Raw genomic sequence first — 21,621 nt, forward strand, 5'->3', positions numbered from 1 at the left:
AAGAACTAAAATGTTCTGAAAGCTTGCTTTGGTTATCTCCTGGTATCACCTTTATATCACTTTTGTTATTTTTTATTTCAAAAGGGTTATCCTGTAAAAAAGTTTTGTTCATAGTTCTCTTTTTCATTCCTTGGTGCTGGAGGCAAATGGCAGGGGGTGGGGATTGATTCGAGTTAGTTTTACCAGCTTTCCATTTTAGAAATTGCATGAGGGTGAAGCGGTCTTTTGGTTGTTGTGCATATCGCACCCAAATATATACACGTTTCATTTTTATTATGTAATAGGTATGATTACTTAAGTCGTTTTTTTTATTAAGTCGCTTGTTTTTGGTAAGTAGAATAGGCCCCCAATAAAAAAATCCTATTCCCACATTTGCCCAAACCGTCCTTGAACTAGTGCTGTCGCCACAATCTATGTCTCTACATGGCCCTTTATTGGACTGCTTCTGTGCTCCCCTAATGTAGCCCCGTTTATAGCCAATGTGGCTGCACATGGAGCCTTAATATCAGTCTGCAAATTGTCTTTTAAGTTTGTGGAAATCCAAAAAAATAGGAAAAAAGCTTAAGCAGGTTAGCTGCAAAACATTTATTATGGGTAGTGGTTTTTATAAAGTGTATTGACCCCAAACATATTGTGTTACCACTACCCATAATAAATGTTTTGCAGCAAACCTGCTAAAGCTTTTATCCTACTTTTTGGATTTCTACAATTGTATTTGCTTGCAGCACAGAGCAACAACTAGGAGCTAAGTTTTTCAAGTATTTTATACAAAGTTCACAAAAATTTTTTATTTTTTGTATTTTAAGGTTATACACTTATGCACAATATTTCTCAGGAAGAATTCTAACTTAAATAAGATAAATTGCGGTCCATCGTCTAATATTAACTCCTGTTAATACATAAATAAACGTAATTGCCGTAGCTGATGTATGTGAAACAGGCAATTTTTGCAAATTTACTAAAAGTCTATCTAAGTACATAGAAATCGTTATCATGAATACTAGCAACCTGATAAGGCACATAAAATGTAATGCACAGCTTGTTGCCACACGTTTACAGTGTGTACTTTTTCCTAGCATCTGTAAATCAAACGCTTTGCTCATGTCACTTCCATTTAAGCCTGAGCTGATTATTTAGATCTGGTGCACCTGCAGAGGGGCCACAGCAAAATCTGCACATGTGCATCAAGTTTCCAACGTTTCAGATCATGCAAACGTCATATGTATATAGCTTAACTCATCGCTTAAAGAAACTTATAAGTGGAGCACAGTACAGTAAGAAAAACATCACTGCTAACAGTAAAATCAGGGCTATTAACTTATCGCTAAAAGCTTTCTAAATATATACCACTAGATGGCACTGTCTGGGAGCATATCTAGTCACCCCACATGTTCTTGACTGATGGAAATTATCACTGCACTGCATCTGCTGGTAAGTGCTGGCCAAAAATACAGATAATCACCTCTCAGCTAACGTAAACAGGGTTAATACAACAAAGAGAGTCAAAATATAATACAATAAAAATTATATAATATATGTCTGTATTTGCTTCTGGTGCTCCAAAGAACCCCAATCCCCCCAACATTCAGAGCAGCAAGTGCAGTGCAGTCTGCCCATACAGTGAGATATGTACACCCTCCCCTTTTCCCTATCTCCGCAGCCAGATTTCTCTGCAAGTGTCTTTTAGCTGTGGTAAGGTACTTTTATTTTATTTTAATTTTTATCAAAATACAGATGCACACCAAGTCAAACAGGCCTGTTTTCTTTTTAATGATGCTGATTAAAAGTTAAGTTTTTTCTCAGTAAAATACCTGGTGTGCATCTGTATTTTGATTTTGTGTACTACTGGCTTGGATAGCACCCAGGTTTAGTGATTAGTTTGTTTTTTGTTGGTGTGCTTTAACCTTCAGACTTAAGCTGGCCATACACGTGGCGATCTCACGATGTTTCGTACGACCGTCGGTCGCACGAAACATCGTCAGATCCGCCACACACCATTCAGGGCTGAATCGGCAGGTAAGGAGGTAGAAACAATAGGATTTCTACCTCCTTCTGCCGATTCAGCTCTGAAGGGAGAATTTTGGTCAGGCGCCTTCTATGGCGCCCGATCAAAATTTTCAAACTTGTCCGATCGGCGAGTCGTCCTATATCGGCAGCTTCCTGCGATATCGGTCGACTCGCCGACATGCCATACACGCACCGATTATCGTACGAAACAAGGTTTCGTACGATAATATCGGTGCGTGTATGGCCACCTTTAGATTAGATTCTGCAGCAGTGAAAAGGCATCTGCACTCTCCTTGCAAAGTGTGACTGCTCAACCTCAACACTGCTTATGCTTTATCTACATTATTTCCCCCCCTGCAGTACTTCCCACCCAGTTTGTAGGACATACCATGAGCTGTCTGTATATTTTGTAAGTAGCTGCACACCCTTACTGCAATCTTCACTATTTAGGGGCAGAATAAATAAAATTCTAACATTGATCATTTTTTTTTTTTTTAAATTAGAGTAAACTAATTTCCACAAATGTCTGACTTTTACAAAATAGTCTGAACTGAAGTCTGTGTGGGGAAGAGACGTAGAAAAGTTGTAAAACTTCTAATTTTTCGAATTGTCACACCAAAACTTTTTGAATTGTTGCACACCTGGTGGGATTATGTCAGTGATTTTGTGATTAATAGTTATAATTACTTTCAAAGAAAAGAGCTAATCGCAAAACAAATGGTGTAATCCCAAAAAGTGTTGACCACATCATGCACACCCCCACCCACCTCTTGATTTCTCTCCCCTTCCCCAAGAAACAACATTAGACTTTATGCAAAGGGAATGTTAGTTTATTGTATAACTCTTTAGTCTATTTGCCATTATCTAGTAATATATTTTTTAAGCTAAAACACTACATTGTAAAATGCTGCAACCAAATATTAATGCCTTGTATCAATACTTTCCCTCTATATACTGTTTGTTACTGATTTTCAAAGTTTTGTAGTTGGGTGTAAAAGGAAAACATTAATAAAAACAAATTGTGGGGAAAAAAAAAAATCTATATATATATACAGGTATGGGACCTGTTATCCAGAATGCTCGGGACCTGGGGTTTTCCGGATAAGGGATCTTTCTGTAATTTGGATCTCCATGACTTAAGTCTGCTAAAATCATTTAAATACTGAATAAACCCAATAGGATTGTTTTGCCTTCAATAAGGATTAATTATATCTTAGTTAGGATCAATTACTAGGTACTGTTTTATAATTACAGAGAAGAAGGAAATCATTTTCAAAAATTAGAATTATTTGTTTATAATGGAGTCTATGGGAGATGGTCTTTCCGTAATTTGGAGATTTCTGGATAATGGGTTTCCGGGTAAGGGATCCCATGCCTGTACTTAAATCTGAACAGAAAAATAGGGTTTCATTTTATAAGTGAAAATCTGTGTTTCTGAAGATTTCCAAATAGTTCCCCATCCTCCACCAAAGACAACCTCAAAGGTAAAAAAGTTTATTAGACACAAGCTCTGTAGATTCTGAACTCTGAACAAAGAAATCACAGGATTTATATAGATTTTTACATGGGAATGTTATGCAAAGGAGTATAGGAGGGAGAGGAAGACATCATTACATAGTAAAAAAGAGCTAATGTTCTCAAGGCCAGGGTAGTAGTGACCAAGGTCACTCTCACCTCTCACCTGTGGCTCATTAACAGAGATATCTGGGCTGTAAACTGGCCAGTAAAGTTAAATGGCACAGATTGCACAATGAGTCATGTGCTAATATACTTGCACCTTAATACAAAGGAACAGAGATGAGATTCCTTGCAGATCCAGCGTGACAATGGTATGTGTTTCTCTTTTTAAAATGAGATTTATGCTGCATTAAATCACATGATGGGACTTAATGTTTGCATTACAATAAATCCTTAAGAATTCAGGATATTTAAATAGACATTTAAGGCATTTCAGTCACAAAACAAAAACTGTAGTACCGTATCTACTGTAGTAGAAGGCATTTCAGTGACACTGTCAATTGTATGTGACCCTTTTCAGATTGCTGCAACCCGTGTGGACTTCTGGTGATGACTTGGGTGAGACCTGTACAAAATCCATGTTGTTTTACTTAGGGATATGTCAACTGATGCAGACATGATGCAGGATCTATATAATCACACATTTCTGATGGACTAAAAATCTTTATGTGAAACAGAGACAAGTAGGGAGATAGATGATCATATGTCCTAACATAAAGGTATGCCCACAGGCACTTATTGTAAATACAAAAGAATCACCATTTTATGTTTTTCAGGGGACCGGAAAATATGTTTTAAAATCTGCATTATGCATTATAACATAATACAATTAATAAAAAAAATTATGTAAAATGAGGGGAACTTAAAATCAGGGTCTGTAAAATTGAGGTTTCACTACAATGTTTACTATATACACATATACATATATATATATATATATATATAAAAAAAAACAACTTGCGGTGCACTCAGACTTCAACACAGTACTATGGGTGCGTTAAAACAGCTCAAACAGCAGGGAGTCCACCTGCACAGTAATATACCTTCCAACCGAGCCGCACTCCAAAGTTGTAAAACTTAGCTTTTATTAAAGCATCTTTAAAAACCGAATACAAAAATCGTTCAAAAGCAGTATAGCAGTTATATTTATCAGTCCATTACGCCATATCTATGCGATGTTTCGGGAGCATCTCGCCCCCTTTCTCAAGCGTACCTGGTGGCTAAACATGGTCAGTTACTCACATAATCTGTTACTTCCTTGTAAAGCTGAATGCAGGAAATGAGGTGGCGGGTCACCTTGGAGACAGGACACGCTAACAGCGTATCCGGTATGCAAGGAAGCCGGCACACCAGTCCTGCATATTATGCATAGAACATAATCAAAATCCTTTACAGTGGCATCTGCACATATTGTCGGGCTAATTCTGCGTATATCTAAAAGAATTCAAGGCTCCTTATTAGTAACAGGAGGAGTCTTAAATAATATATGCCCAACTCTGAATTCGATATCGAGCGTTCCCAATCAATTGGTATAAAGGTGAAAAATCATGACAATTATTTAATAAAATAATTAATTTATTTAAATACGAATATTACAAAAATGAAATTATTACTTAACACTCCCTGATATCTATCTAATAATTAATCAAAATGAACATTGACCAATAGACATTATTCAATAAATGGCAAGCATCCACAAGATAATATATGTACGTTCACTTTCAATACTTAATAACAAGGTAATTAAATATGTTGAATCAAAGGAAGGGTAAATGATTGATCTTGAAGTCTTAAGGAATTCTATCTTTAAATGTTCTTATTTCCCCATTAGATTGTTAACTTGGATATCATATATCTATACTAATGAAAAATAAAATGGACCCAAATTAAACAGATTATTCCCAGTTTGCAACTCTGGGAAAGTCAATGTTTAGGGTAAGACTATAATATACATAGGAATAATAAATATCCAAGCATACAACTTAATCGAGAAAAAGTATAACAAAATGTATATTTACCAGAGTAGAGTTTTCTTATAGTTGAGAATAGTTTCTCCTTCCTCTTCCAGTTTTTAGATCCCCTTAGATTTTCTTTTTCAGGTTCTTTCTTTTAGATCCCTCTTTCTTTTTTTCTTAGTCCTTAGTCCTTTCTTTTTTTTTCTAGTCCTCTTGTCTCCTAACTTATCCCTCATCTCTATCTAAAACTCCACCTCTGGGATTTATCAACTAGCCAACTGGCATCAAAGGGTAGTCTTTAAGTTAAACTATCACCAGTTGATTTAAATATTTATTACAGTGACCTTTGGACCCGTAATGTCCTCCACCATCTGTGGATGTCACTGTTTCCTCAATATTGTGGTCTGAAAATATTCAGAAAATATAAAATAACTTTTGACCTTCCTTAATTCGATGTTACACACTATTGTTGACATTGCTCCACACTAGAACAATGCTGTGTAACTACTTAATACCTTAGTACACATACAATATATGTCATTGGTCTGTCCTTGATTAATTATTACCCTCTCAACAGGTGTGCTCTATATTGTGGAGAGTTTGTAAGATCCTTCAAGGTGTTCTCATCTTGTTCACCTAGACACCAAGGATTATATAACCTTTGATATTTGCTTTAACACAAAGGTTATACATCTGGGCTAGTAATCCGATACAAACCTCCTTTTCAACATATACGTTTCTGATCAACTAAACAAAATAACATTCATTATTTATTCCTATATGATTCATCAAAAAGCATAATATCATTCATGAATATATATTCTATTAAGTAACATAATCACGTTATCATTAACAAATCAGAATATTCTTGTAATTAATAATTATCTTATCTGAAAATCCGACAAATCCCCCTTATTTTTCTAAAATGTTTCTTATAATATGAACATTTTAGGAAAATTACTTAGGGTTTTCAAACTCTTCCTTCATCATACTCATTATGTAAACTTGATCGGCGAGATTTAAGCCATAGTTTATCTAGAGTCTTTTTGATGATCTTCATCCAACGAATTGCTAAGATGGTGATTACAGTTAACCATCCTACTATAATTGTGATCAATATACTCCTTATATAGTTTTCCCCCCATGACCTAACAGAAGGAAACAGTATTTCGTCATCGGTTGGTGAAAATTGTGGAGTATCCATGGTGATATTATGTTTTTTTATAACCATACGGATGGTATGGCTGGGCTTATTGTCCAACAAAAATTTTAAATCCGGACTTATGGTAATCTCCTGATTTTGGAATGCATCAATGCTTTCCACCTCTCCTTCAGTGTCCTCAATGTTTACAGGATATGGAATTAGCGATTGTTACTCCGGTTGCAAACACGTTTCCTATTACTGCAAAGATTATAGCAGCAACAATAGCAGAAATGAACCGTTTTGGTCTTTGGTTTGACGAAAAAGGCTCTCTGATTAAAGTTTTCCGGGTTTGCTCCAGGATTTGAGTAATCCGCTTTTGTGAATATTCAATATGCAGCTGGTACCAGGTTTGAATCTCCGGTGATCGAATATTGGATTCGTTGACTTGTCTTTCGATGACACAACGTGGATCTAGGCTCATATAAATCTTCTGGGACAAGATTCTCTTGTTGGTCATGATGAATCCCGCTGTATCCTGTAGCATGATCCCGGATGATGGACCCGGCATCACAATCCGCTCAGCGTGTAACTCTTTCCCCAAGATCAGGACTGCATATAAAATAGCGATCATCTTGGATGGCATCTTTGGGCCTATAGATAATCAAAAGAAATCATTAGGTTCAGCCGTCATATATACATAGCAAGTTTCAGTTCACTGAGAAGATAAAGGATATTTAGAAGGTAGAGAGAGACATAGGCATATCATGATACAACATCTATATACAATATTAATCTCTACTTCTATCTTTAACTAAAATCTCCTGATTTCTTACTACTCAGCTCTCGACTTGCTCTATTCTCCGAAGCTGTTGGCTAGGATGACAAACACCTAATTGGTTAATGTGCACCCATTTTTCAACAAAATCATCCCCCTTAGGAATTTTAACTTTATAAACCACAGGAGATAATTTATCAGTGATTATATAGGGACCTTTCCGGCGACTAAGATATCCACTGCATAGGGTATTTGTTGTCCCCATCTCAAGGCTTGTTCTTTATCCTGGAATTCCTCTGGATTCCCTGATAGTCTGGACCACAAAACATTATTGATCAAATCAACCTGTATGGCAAATCGATGTATAATGTCATTTCCTAAATACATTTGATGTTGCGGTTCCTTTAACACATTGAAAACGTGTTCCGCAGATTTGTTTCCTAGGAAGATAGATAAAATGCATTTTGCAATCACATTTTGACTCTGGTCGTCTTTGTCCAGGTCATAAACCCATTCCTGTAAGGAAGAAAATTTAATCATCTGAGGATTTGTAACCTGCTTTAGAAGTCCTAAACTTATATAGCTGACTTCGGATTTGAGATCCAGCTTGGCATATTTCACCCGGGCAATATTATTTACCTGTACGGGAACCAGCATAGTATCATTGGTCTTCTCGATTTTAACCAATGATTGGATATGTCTGGTTATGCCTGCTACTTCCCGATTTCCCCCTTTAAGAGAAATGGTTAACACATCATCCTCTAGGATTATCTTTTCAATTTTGTCCTTTTGGATATTAATGATGTGGAAGGAAGTATTAATGCTTTCTTCAGGTTTACTGTTTTTTAGGATTGAGACATCTGGTACCTGACTGTTCCGGAAATGGATTTCGACAGAATTAGGTCTTTCTTCAATCATATGGCAACTATTTTGCGGTTTTGCATTGTGGGAACGTTCAAAAGAGATTGGGGTTTTTACCTGAGTCCATATTGCTTCATTAATAAAGTCAATTATGGATCTTAACCTTTTGAGCAGATCAATTCCAATGATCAGCCGATCATATGGAAGATCTACAATCAATGTTGGATGTCTAATGGTCTTTTTACCAATCTTATATGTCAGCCAGGACTTGCCTTTCACTTGTAGACTATCACCACCTACACTTACCAGAGATCCATCAAATACCGTCAATCTCGGTTTATTCTTTGAGGACTCTAAGATCTGTTGGAAATAGCTGGAAGACAAAATAGTGACCTGAGATCCGGTATCCAATAAACCTTGGATTGGTCCGACACATCCATCCTGAAGACAAATATCTATAAAATACCGGCCATCTAACTGTAAGAGATTACAGAGGAAATTGGAGTGTTTTATCATCTGTTGATTTAAAAAGTGATCTCTCTGCAGCGTCAGGATATTTGGAGATTGCTCCTCCTTGTTCTGTCTGCAGGGCATTTGTGTTCCTATGGACTCTATTAATGGAACAGACTGAACCGAAGGTACTTCACACACTGGTTCAAATAACACCGGATTATAAGAATTGTCCTTATTAGGCTGTAAAACAGATGAAATATTAGATTTTCCCTTCCCGGCCCTGAATTCAGGGTCTGGGCAATGCAAAACATGATCATTGACTGTATTTAATTCTTTCCTGTCCATTTCCATATAGCAATTTGATTCTGCTTCCTTTATTTGGCAGAGCTTGGCCCCGCTTTTTCCTCTAAAAAAACTTCAGGTTGTTTTCCTGCAGAAACTTGAGATAATTTACTTACAATGTCAGTTAACTTGGAAACCTGATCTGCAAGCTGATCAAATCTGCTAGGTCTACCTGGGTTTTGATTCTGTGGACCATTTTGATTCCCTGTGGGTGATTTACCCCTGGGTGAATCTGGTGATTCCTGCCCTTTTCTCCATTGCTGCCTGGGCCTATTGTTCCAACGTTTGTATCCCTGGGGATCCCGATATCCTTGGTAACCCCCATATCTTTGGTTACCTCGGTATCCATGGTAACCCCCATATCTTTGGTTACCTCGGTATCCTTGGCTTCCTTGGTTGAAACGAGGACAGTAACCTTGGCTTCCAGAACCTGAACTATTTCCTTCTGACCCCTTGGCAATTTGAGGTTTAGTTTGTCTGGGATTTAGCTGTTTTTGGTTTTGTTGATTAGGCTCAGTGGCTGGAGGTATTTTCTTTGGCTGGGACTCAAAATTTAAATGAGGTTTTACCCCGGACTCATCAACATTGTGCTCTGGGAATTTTTTAAATTTCCTATCATTTAAGTTTTGGCCCTCACTAATGTTAAACAGCAAAGTTGCTGATGTTACCAGTCTTTCTAGAGGGTTTTCAAAATCCAAATCATGAGCTAGACTTAATTTGATTTGGATTGGTAAGGCCTCATAGAATACCTGTTTAAATTCCACAGATTCCCAATCGGGGTTTCTGTAAGCTAAACCATAGGCATTTTTAAGTACAGAGAGAAATTCTCGAGGGCTTTGATTAGATCTACATGTGAGTTTATAAATTTCTCTCTTTGCGGCAGTGGTAGTTCGATAGGGCCCAAATTCTGATTTAATTTCATGTAGGACTGACTGCCATTTGGTGATTCCTCTCTCTTTAAAGGAGGAAAAGTAATGACGGTATCTGTCATCAAAGGCCCATGGAAGAAACCTGATTTTGTCTGCCTCAGATAATTTTAATGAATCCATAGTAGATTCATATAGTTCTAAGTGGTTTGCAATTTGGGAAGAACCTTTCTTAGAAAATTTTGGTATAGCAGTATTTAAAAATTTAATTATGCTGGCAGAATTTTGTTTTTCTTTTGGAGATTGGGGATTTTTCCCTTTTGAACCCCTCTTATGGGTATTCTTCCCCCTGTTTGGGAAAGGACCGGATCCCCATGCTCTCTCATCACTCTCAACTTCACTTGCATCAGTATTGGAAACACTACTTCTATGGGATACATTTGACATAGGTGTTTGATTTCGCACATTCATCACATTCCTCTCTGGGGATGTGTCTGAAGAAGAATCTCTAAGAACCCTTGTTCTGTGATTACCTATTAAGGTGGTCACAGCTTGGCATGCTTCAGCCAACCGGCCCAAAACATCTTGTGCCTCTGAATCAACATTATCAATTGGTTTGGCTCTAGAAATATATGGTGCCCAATTTTTATATTGGGGAGTGATTATTGGAGGATCAGGAGATCTCTCCACACCATATACACCTGACTGTTGACTTTTAATGTGCTGTTGCTGTAATTCTTCGAAATCCTTTCTGAGCTTACAGTATGCTATGCGACTACGTTCAGCATCAGTTTCTAAATCCCTAATAAAAGCTTCCTTGTTTGAGATATCTATCTCTAATTGGTTTTTATCAGATTTCATATGTTGGATATCTGATTCTATCTCATGTAACTGAGACCTCAATTTTTCTACATTTTCTTTTCTAGCTTTTGATAGGGTATCTACCTCCATTAATGCATATAAAACAGGAGGTAGGGCACATATTAATTTTTTCTCTTTGTCTGAACTGTTAGAGGCTAAGTTCATACATGTTAAATAGCGTTCAACCAGGCCGTCTGTTGCCCAGATATCATTAAGGTCTGCTCTAGCATTTCTCTTCAAATCATTAATCCAAACATCCATCCCTATATCAAATTTTACCCGTGTATATATGAATTCAACAATTCTGTGGATCATTTGCTCTGGGGTATTCCCATTCTCACTGCTTGCAACACTCATGGTCTTAATTAATAAACAAAATAATTAGCTTGACAGAAGTATTGGAATGGTTTTTCACTATTTGTACCAATATGAGAAAATAATCTCGATCTCAGCAGTGCCTCCAAATATATGTCGGGCTAATTCTGCGTATATCTAAAAGAATTCAAGGCTCCTTATTAGTAACAGGAGGAGTCTTAAATAATATATGCCCAACTCTGAATTCGATATCGAGCGTTCCCAATCAATTGGTATAAAGGTGAAAAATCATGACAATTATTTAATAAAATAATTAATTTATTTAAATACGAATATTACAAAAATGAAATTATTACTTAACACTCCCTGATATCTATCTAATAATTAATCAAAATGAACATTGACCAATAGACATTATTCAATAAATGGCAAGCATCCACAAGATAATATATGTACGCTCACTTTCAATACTTAATAACAAGGTAATTAAATATGTTGAATCAAAGGAAGGGTAAATGATTGATCTTGAAGTCTTAAGGAATTCTATCTTTAAATGTTCTTATTTCCCCATTAGATTGTTAACTTGGATATCATATATCTATACTAATGAAAAATAAAATGGACCCAAATTAAACAGATTATTCCCAGTTTGCAACTCTGGGAAAGTCAATGTTTAGGGTAAGACTATAATATACATAGGAATAATAAATATCCAAGCATACAACTTAATCGAGAAAAAGTATAACAAAATGTATATTTACCAGAGTAGAGTTTTCTTATAGTTGAGAATAGTTTCTCCTTCCTCTTCCAGTTTTTAGATCCCCTTAGATTTTCTTTTTCAGGTTCTTTCTTTTAGATCCCTCTTTCTTTTTTTCTTAGTCCTTAGTCCTTTCTTTTTTTTTCTAGTCCTCTTGTCTCCTAACTTATCCCTCATCTCTATCTAAAACTCCACCTCTGGGATTTATCAACTAGCCAACTGGCATCAAAGGGTAGTCTTTAAGTTAAACTATCACCAGTTGATTTAAATATTTATTACAGTGACCTTTGGACCCGTAATGTCCTCCACCATCTGTGGATGTCACTGTTTCCTCAATATTGTGGTCTGAAAATATTCAGAAAATATAAAATAACTTTTGACCTTCCTTAATTCGATGTTACACACTATTGTTGACATTGCTCCACACTAGAACAATGCTGTGTAACTACTTAATACCTTAGTACACATACAATATATGTCATTGGTCTGTCCTTGATTAATTATTACCCTCTCAACAGGTATGCTCTATATTGTGGAGAGTTTGTAAGATCCTTCAAGGTGTTCTCATCTTGTTCACCTAGACACCAAGGATTATATAACCTTTGATATTTGCTTTAACACAAAGGTTATACATCTGGGCTAGTAATCCGATACAAACCTCCTTTTCAACATATACGTTTCTGATCAACTAAACAAAATAACATTCATTATTTATTCCTATATGATTCATCAAAAAGCATAATATCATTCATGAATATATATTCTATTAAGTAACATAATCACGTTATCATTAACAAATCAGAATATTCTTGTAATTAATAATTATCTTATCTGAAAATCCGACAATATAGCTTATGTAAATACGGTTTGGCAGCAAGGTATTTTAGAAATCAGGCATAAGATTCAAGTATCATCCGATTATTCAGTGTCAGCATAAACCTTCATCATAAGACAAACATTGTGATATAAATAAGACATCATAAATTGAAAAGTACAAAATCATAAAATAAAAAAATATTACAGAAATAAATATAAATCAAAATCTCTATTTAACCCATTTGGAGCCAGTGTATTTAAACGGTGGATCCATTCTACTTCAGTTTTTTTGAGAAGTTTAACTCGATCTCCACCTCTCCTGGGAACAGGGACATGTTATATAACCCGATATCTGAGATCATCGGACGTATGTCCCAATTCTAGACAATGCCTAGATACTGGAAGAATCCTATTTCCGGTGTTTATCGTTTATCTTTGACCTTCTGGATCGTTTCCCCAACATAGATCAAATTACACGGACAGACCAGCATGTACACCACAAAGTTGGTATCACATGTATGATGTCCACGTATTTTATATGTTCTCCCTGTGTGGGGGTCAATAAACTGTGGTCCCACTAGTACGTAACGACATTGAGTACAACCTTTACATCTATACATACCTTCTCTAGGAGGACCTGGGAAGGTGAATTTTCGCGGTGCAGAGGGAACTTCAGCTCTTACCAATCTACCACCTATAGTATTGCCCCTATGATATGACATCATAGGAGCATGTTGGAATATTTCAATTGAAGGATATGACTCCCTGAGCAAATGCCAGTGTTTCCGCAGGATGGACTGTAATCGGCCACTCTGTGCATGATATTGAGAGACAAATGTCACCCGTTGTATCGTTTTATGTTTATTTGGTTGACTAATCCCTCCATGTCCACTCACTCTGGATAAACCTTCCTGAAGAATATACTTGGGATAACCCCTATCCATTAATTTCTTATCCATTTTACTTAAATCCTCTGTAATAATACCTGGGTCATTAGCTATCCTATGCACCCGTGAATATATATATATATATATTAGGGATGCACCAAACCCACTTTTTTGGGTTCTGCCAAACCCCCGAACCCACCCTGATGGATTCTGTCAAATCCCGAACCGAATCCTAATTAGCATATGCTAATTAGGATCGTGAAGGGTTAAAAGTTGCCGCTGCGCGCGTGGCAAAAATCCCCCCCCCCTAAATTGGAACCCTTTCTGAATGCTAATTAGCATATGCTAATTTATGCTAATTAGGATTCGGTTCGGCCGGGATTCAGTGCATCCCTAATATATATATATTTATTTATTTACTTTCACATGCATATTCATGCAAATTAAGGTTAAAAATAAAGCAAAAACGAAACCTGCGGTACGTTCCATCACAGGAAAGTGCAGGAAGGATACATTCCGTTTTTCCTAATTTACCTTTATTCACACAGTTACCAAACGCAGGTGGTACACAACATGCTGTGTCCTGCATGCATTGGGTGCTTACATGCGCCTGCATGAGTAAAGGTGCAAGAGAAAGAACATGATGTGTTTCTTCCTGCGCCTTCCTGCGGTGGAATGCAGAGGAACGCACTGCAAGAAAACCCAGGTAGGAATGCTTGTGAGTATGATCCCTTAGCATTGTGGGCTTTGTCATAGGCTTGAACTTATTTATGTGTTGCCTCTTTTGATACTGTGGCATTTGATTAGATGGAAATTACTGTATGAATTTCCCTCCTACAGTAGGTTTAATTTTGCTAAGATAAGTCCAGTGGCAGGCCCAGACTGGCAATCTGTGGATTCTGGGAAATGCCAAATGGGCTACTGTAAGAAGCCGTAGACAGTTGGTGGGGTGCTGTTTGGGCCTCTGTATAAGTCTGGACACAGGCTGGATATTCACTGTATAAGAAAGGAATCACTTTTTTGTACAGCAAATTTGGTTATATACAGTATATATATATAGAGAGAGACAGATAGAGAGAGGGGGGAGTTTAATATATATATTACAGAAGTTGTTTATTGGACTGTGACATATCTTTGAGTGAAAAGCTGGCATTCTTGTATCTTGCTTGCCAAATGGAAGCACAGAAAGCACACATTCCAGTGATTTTGTTACTTGTCATAAGATATTATTTACAAAATAACCTAAGATTGCACCATGTTGACTGGATTAAAAGGAGATCAAAAGCCTAAATACAACCTTATGCCCCCTCCAGAAGCCTCCCTGCCAAGCCACACAAACTGGGAGTTGCAGAACAGCATATACCTATATACTTGGTGAAAAAAGTGCAGAGGGTGGGTGCCATTTTGCTCTTCTTGAATTCTTTTTCTGTGTAAGCTCACCACAAGATCTATGATGTCTGGACAGGCAGTTTTCACCTGGACAGCCATTCCCAAAAAATCTCAGCTGTCCAGGTGAAATGTAGACTGCTGCCAGCCCTACCACAAGATTATACACAGTTAAAGCCGATTCAGAAATGTGCAATAACCCAAACCCAGAGTAATCTGAGATATCCTATTTAGCAGTGTTTAGTGCAAAGTAGAGCTGTACGCTTAATGATTTGTATTTATCAAAAAAACGTATTGTTATATTATGGTGACCAGCAGCTATCTTACCCCAGAGTTTCCGTATATATTTCTGTTCTCAAGGATTTCAGAATTACAAGTCCTAGCAACATATGAGTTAATGGTATTGGGCTGCTTGTTTACTCAGGTTTTAATGTTCACTTACATTAAAAAAACAAAACAAAACAAAAAGATTACATGTACAACCTTCAGTTCTAAAAGTAGCTCAATGTGTTTTTCAAAGCAGAATAAGATAAAATGTGTAACTGTGAGAAGCCAACATCTGCTGGGAAGGTATAATACTATTAATTACCGTCAGCTTATGTATCATTAGCAATTCTGCTGCCATCACAGAAGGTAGGCTGACAAGAAATGGGGGCAATTATTTATACATGTGCAGAACTATTTTATATATGGGAAGAGCATTTCCTTAGCATTCCCTTATGCAGGGAATCAATGGCTGGGTCTGTGATGTGCTGCTGATTTACTGTTACCGGTATGTATGTATTTATATAAACTGATAGGCTGGCTTCTTTTTTTTATCACCTTGCTTGTCATCCAGTCTTTCTAATTTTTTTTGTGTATAAATACGTTCAAAACTATTTTATATAAGCCCGTGGTTGCCCATCGAAATTTGAAAAAATCTGGTCCCCATGGTAGGATCTAAACCCTGTTATACAGGAGGTGACATGAGGCCCTTAGACAACTAACCCCTGCATCTCAAACTAATGGCTATGATACCCTTGTATAATGTAGATAGTATGGCAGTCACTGCAAACGTGTTTTAGTATACAAAACCACGGAAATGTAAGTCTGACTTGTGCTAAACTACTGTGTAGGACCATGCAAATCACTGTATGTAAATTTGACTTGTGCCTAACTACTGTGTATTTCCGTTGATATTTTATATCTTGTTTAATTCCTGACACAATTATTACCTAATTACCTAGACAATGTCTTCTTTTGGGTCCGTCATTTAGGGTCTTACATTAAGGATGCACTGCAGCTACTAAGACAAAAAAATAGAAATTAATTGCTTAACTAATTCACCCCTTTTCTCTTTTTCTCATAGTGTTATTATTTTTGTGTGCACCAAAAAAAAAAAAAAAAGATGTACTCAATTACAGCAAAGATTCAATTAGAGGGTGTGTAAAGTCACATGTCTGCATCATTGTCTGATTATCAGACAAGCTTCTCCAAACCCTGAATAGCACACTGATAGCACACTGATAGCACAAATTTTGTTTGAAACAGCTTTCTAAAATGTATTCACATATTTTAGATTTTCATTACACAACTATTTAAAAAAAATATTTGGTATTAAAAATATGACCTCTGTTCATACTATTTTTCTATTTCATTCTGCACTGCTGCCCCTGCCTACATATACCACTATTGCAATACTCAACTCTTCTTCTGCCAAAATTCCATTTCCCACAATGCCTTAAATTTTCTGTGATCAATAGACCATATACCACTATTGCAATACTCAACTCTTCTTCTGCCAAAATTCCATTTCCCACAATGCCTTAAATGTTCTGTGATCAATAGACCTGTAATTAATTTAAAATAATTCAAATAATTTAAAAGAGTGCAATTGATATTTAATAAATCGACAGAAATCAATAAATAACTCATGCTAGTACTCTTATGCCTTATGGTATTTTTAGCTCTGTGTCCACATCTATGGTCCCTGCGCAGAGTTCAGAGAAAGCATTAGTAACCTTGGAGATAGCTGTTTGGCCTTGATACTATATTTTTACAGCTTTTACCTTGGCCTGAAGAACTTGCAGTTAAAGGAACAGTAACACCAAAAATGAAAGGAGGGACTCCTCCTGAAAGCAGGTCTAATGTGTAGCGCTGGCTCCTTCTGAAAGCTCAGACTCAGACACAATGCACTGAGATGGCTGCCTACACACCAATATTACAGCTAAAACAAATACATTTGTTGGTTTAAGAATAAAATTTTAAATGGTAGAGTGAATCCCTTTAACCCATGCCTTAACCCTACCTATGGCTACATAGCAGCTTATTTATATAAACTACAGTACATTTCCGAAGCACACACAGCAGCTTTACCAGTGCAGAGCAGCAGTACACTATGTTTAATGTACTTTACACACAAATTTTTCAATGTTACCATTCCTTTAATGTATATCAGGCAACAGTTGTGTAAAAACTATTGTCTTTGCCTCTGCTGTGATGTACAGTATGTTTGTTTTCCTAATATTGATGTTCTTTGTACCTTTCTATTCTGCTAATGTTTATATATACAAACACATTTCTCATAATTATTCTGCTTAGTCTGTGTGCAAGATGTTCCTCTCTGCTTTATATTTATCCACTCCGCTGTGTGTTTGCTGTATATGTGTAAGACATGCCATGCTACCCTTCACATCATTGCATATAATCTTCCCTTTAACCATGCATTTTTCCACTTCTGTATGTATGCAGGCTGCTTTATGTTATTTTCCCTGTGCAAAGAGAACATTTAAAAAAAACTTGTGTTTGTTAATTGAGTGATGATAATTATAGGTGAAAGGTTTGTAAAATTTTAGATTTGTTTTAGATTTTGCTTCATTGATTCAAATATGTAATGTTTATAAATGTAGTTGTAGTTATAAACAGTCTTTATAGTAGGCTTAAAAAGTCACGTGGACAAGTTAAAAGTAACATTGTATCCCTTGTGATCCCTTTAAAATTTTATTAATCTTGAATGTGACCTAAAACATTATCTGATGAAGAAAACCTAGTGAAACAAATGAACCAAAAATGATTATATTTGGTCATGTATTTATTTAAACGATCCAACTGCAGTTAAACCTTGGTGGTAATTTTTGATCAGTCCTGCACATCGACTTGGAGGAATTTTAGCCCTTTCCTCTGTACAGAACAGCTTCAGCTCATGAACTGCTCGCTTTAGGTCTTTCCACAACATTTCAACTGGATTAAGGTCAAGACTTTGACTTGGCCTTTCCAGAACATTTACTTTATAGCTTTTTAACCATTCTTTGGTAGAAGGACTTGTGTGTTTAGGATTATTGTGTGGCTGCATGGCCCACTGTCTCTTGACATTCAGTTCACAGACAGATATCATGACATTTTCCTTTAGAATTCTCTGGTATAGTTCAGAATTCACTGTTCCATTAATAATGACAAGCTGTCCAGGCTCATATGCAGCAAAACAAAAAAACATTCCCACCACCATGTTTCACAGATGCAATAAGGTTCTTATGCTGGAATGCAGTGTTTTTCTTTCTCTTCCAGTATCCTTCTGGTTTGTCCACATGATCTTTAGCAAACTGTAGATGGTCAGAAATATTTTTGGGGGAGAGCAGTGGCTTTCTCCTTGCTACCCTGTCATACACACCATTGCTGTTCAGTGTTCTCCTGATGATGGACTCATGAACATCAGCATTCACCAATGTGAGACAGGCCTTCAGTTGCTTAGAAGTTATCCTGTGTTTCTTTGTAACCTCTCGGACTGTTAGACGCCTTGCAGTTGGAGTTATCTTTGTTGGTCCACCACTTCTGGGTAGTAGATGCCTGCATCATTGTCTGATTGCATGGGGCGTCTTTATTTTTTCCTATGAACATTAAACCTAAGCAAATACAAAATATTCCTTCATCATGCCTGGTGCACTTGATACCTCAATTACAGGGCCACCTCTTTGCTTATTATCAAATGCGCCTACAAACATAGAAGAGCACACTGATATATATGGGAACTTTATGAAAGGAAATAAAATGTGTAAACTGTTTTTTGTTTTGGCGCCTTATTTATTTCTACTTAAAGGGACTGTAAATCCAACTTTATAATTTTGAATAATGAAAGCAAATTTAGTTTGAAACAACTTTCCAAAATATATTCACATATTTCACATTTTCATTACACAACTATTTTAAAAATGATTTGTCATCTACTTCTAGGACTTTTTTTTAAAATAGATGATGTTTTAGGTCACATTCATATACAAATATAGAAAATTTTAAAGGGTTTCAAACTTTTGAGAACCACTGTTGTAAGGGTTCCTGACCGCAAATCCTAAAACAAGTCAGCCGTGGGAGCTCTCCTGCCGGGACAAAGGTGTGCACGGGAACAAGGACGACACGACCAGGATGGAAGTTCAAACTTGTTCAGTTTATTCTTACGTGATTATAGCTTATATACCCTTTTTGAGTACATGCAGATACAAAGGAATCATTTCCAAAAAATAGAGTAGAACCTCATTTTCCACAAGGACGTTCTTCAAGGACGGCCAAGACAGGACATAAATTTTACATAGAGTACACAGATAAGAAAAAGTTACTTTTTGAAGGTTCACATCCTGTAAAATGCAAGCTATGCAAAAGTACTAATTGGGAAAAACAATTATTATGGGATGTTCAAGCCTTGCTGTCTGCTGTTACAAAATGGAGGTACATTTCTAAAATGGAGTATGATATGCTAAGCATCAAAGTATCAAAGTATCAAAATACATGCATATATGAATATATGATTATATGAATATGAGAACATAGGATATTATATCAAACCTTACAACTGTATGTAGTACTCTTTGGGTACAAAGCTTAGTGTAATACTTTGGTCCCACAGGCACTGGTTAAATATTAAAATCAACAACAGTGTTTTTAGTTGCCTGCAGGAATGAAACTCCAGAATCCATGAATCAGTCTTGTGACCACCTATTTTCTATTCTTAGGCTACACTGCATCTATTCTCGGAACAGGACTAGGCATAAAACAGGTTTTACAGGTCTAATATTCTTAGAAAAGGTGTCATTCTTAAAAGTGTCAAGAGCAATTATTTCCCATTGCATTATACATCTCTAAAAAGTGGAGGAAAGTGCCTTTAAATTTTACTTTTTCTGCTGCATAACCAACAATTTATCTAACAATTTTGCTAGCAGCAGATATCCCATTTTAAAGCAAAGGTAAAAACTAAGTAAGCTTTATCAGAAAAGTCTATGTTAATAAAGCCATAAACACTTAAAAAAAAGCTGCACTGGGTCCTCTATCAAGAGAAACACAGGATTTATTTTCTTCTTTTGTGTACACATGTTTTTCTGTGTCAGACTTCCTGCTCTCAGAAAAATCCTTCAGGGTACAGCAAGAGTCTGCTCAGTTTGTTTCTTGCTCCTTTCTCTCCCTCTCTTCTCCTCCTCCTCCTCCTCCCATCTGAGTTACCAGCTGAAGCACGGAAGCTGCTGAGACCAAGCTAAAATGGCAGCTGCTATCTTAAACAAACAGAGGGAGCTTCTAGGGCTCTTTACTTGGGTATGGTAAAGCTTTCTGCAGAATAAATATAGCATTATAGGTGGCACTAATGTGATTAATCTGTTGGCAATAAAATGCCAACATGCCTTTACTTCTACTTTCAGCTCAGCTTTTTCCATGACAATCTGTGTGTAAAAATTACATATTTATATGGGCAGTTATACATTGCCAGCCTGTAGGCAATATTATCACAGTTAGATGTCCAACATTGCTCTGCCAGCCTGTATGCAATAATGCCACATTTATATGTTCAGCTTTACACTGGCAAATATGACCTGACTAGCCAAACCAAAGATGCACAGCCTAATTATGATGGATTGTCAGAAAGTGATAGAAAAGGATGCAGGAAAGACAGAAGATTATACACAACACAGTCCTGCTACTACCAAAGCAAAGTGTTGTCCCAGCACCATTGATATACACTGGATGTTGCTGTAGCAGTAATTCTCATATTTCTGGTTCCTGAGGTGACTAGTAAAATAGTGCCGCAACCAGCACATCAGCCACTTGTTGCACTCCCACATATATATATTTATTGCCTGCTTAGTGCTGTAAGTGGCAGGATATTATCTGTGACATGTGTTACTAGAGATGTAGCGAACCTCACAAAAAAAGTTCGCGAACCTGTTCGCGAACTTCCGCCAAAAAGTGCAAACTTTTGCGAACTTTGCGAACCCCATAGACTTCAATGGGAAGGCGAACTTTAAAACCTAGAAAAGCCATTTCTGGCCAGAAAACTGATTTTAAAGTTGTTTAAAGGGTGCCACTACCTGGACAGTGGCATGCAGGAGGGGGATCAAGGGCAAAAATTTCTCTGAAAAATACGTTGTTGACACAGTGTTGCGTTTTGTGCTGCAAAGGGCAGAAATCACACTACATTTCTAAACTTGTGTAATAAACTGCTTTAAAACGTCCGGCGTCTACATGCCAATTAAGTCGTGTAAAGGTTACAGCCGGTTCACACGCAAAGACAAAACGCCGCAGTAGTGGATACGGAATATATTATTGCTGGTGGAAAAACATCGCTCAGGTGATTTTATTGCAATGCAATGTCACTACTATGTGTAATGTGTTTGGTGCACTACTATGAATAACAGCAAACAGCACTGGACACGTTAAAGAACA

General features: G+C 36.8%; 2 protein-coding genes across 3 annotated transcripts in view; one reads left to right on the forward strand and one right to left on the reverse strand.

The window, feature by feature from the left end:
- The window catches only part of LOC116406452, a 44,618-nt gene that overhangs the window by 19,992 nt on the left and 3,005 nt on the right, over positions 1 to 21,621 (forward strand). Inside the window, exon 1 of one of the 2 annotated variants that reach the window (XM_031890793.1) lies at positions 4,051 to 4,083. The exons of the other annotated variant lie outside the window; for it this stretch is intronic. Within the exon in view, the coding sequence (XP_031746653.1) occupies positions 4,075 to 4,083 (9 nt within the window). The 5' untranslated portion in view covers positions 4,051 to 4,074. Of the gene's footprint in view, positions 1 to 4,050; positions 4,084 to 21,621 lie in introns of those variants that run through there. 2 annotated transcript variants of the gene reach the window in all.
- On the reverse strand, positions 9,067 to 11,350 carry LOC101735244. Its single transcript, XM_018092230.2, has one exon. The coding sequence runs from the start codon at positions 11,137 to 11,139 to the stop codon at positions 9,088 to 9,090; it is 2,052 nt and encodes a 683-aa protein (XP_017947719.2). The 5' UTR covers positions 11,140 to 11,350; the 3' UTR covers positions 9,067 to 9,087.

Source organism: Xenopus tropicalis, chromosome 8 (genome assembly GCF_000004195.4).
Source record: "Xenopus tropicalis strain Nigerian chromosome 8, UCB_Xtro_10.0, whole genome shotgun sequence".
NCBI lineage: Eukaryota > Metazoa > Chordata > Amphibia > Anura > Pipidae > Xenopus > Xenopus tropicalis.

Coding starts and splice junctions, on each gene's coding strand:
- LOC101735244 (XM_018092230.2), bottom strand. CDS start 11,139: ATGAGTGTTGCAAGCAGTGAGAATGGGAATACCCCAGAGCAAATGATC.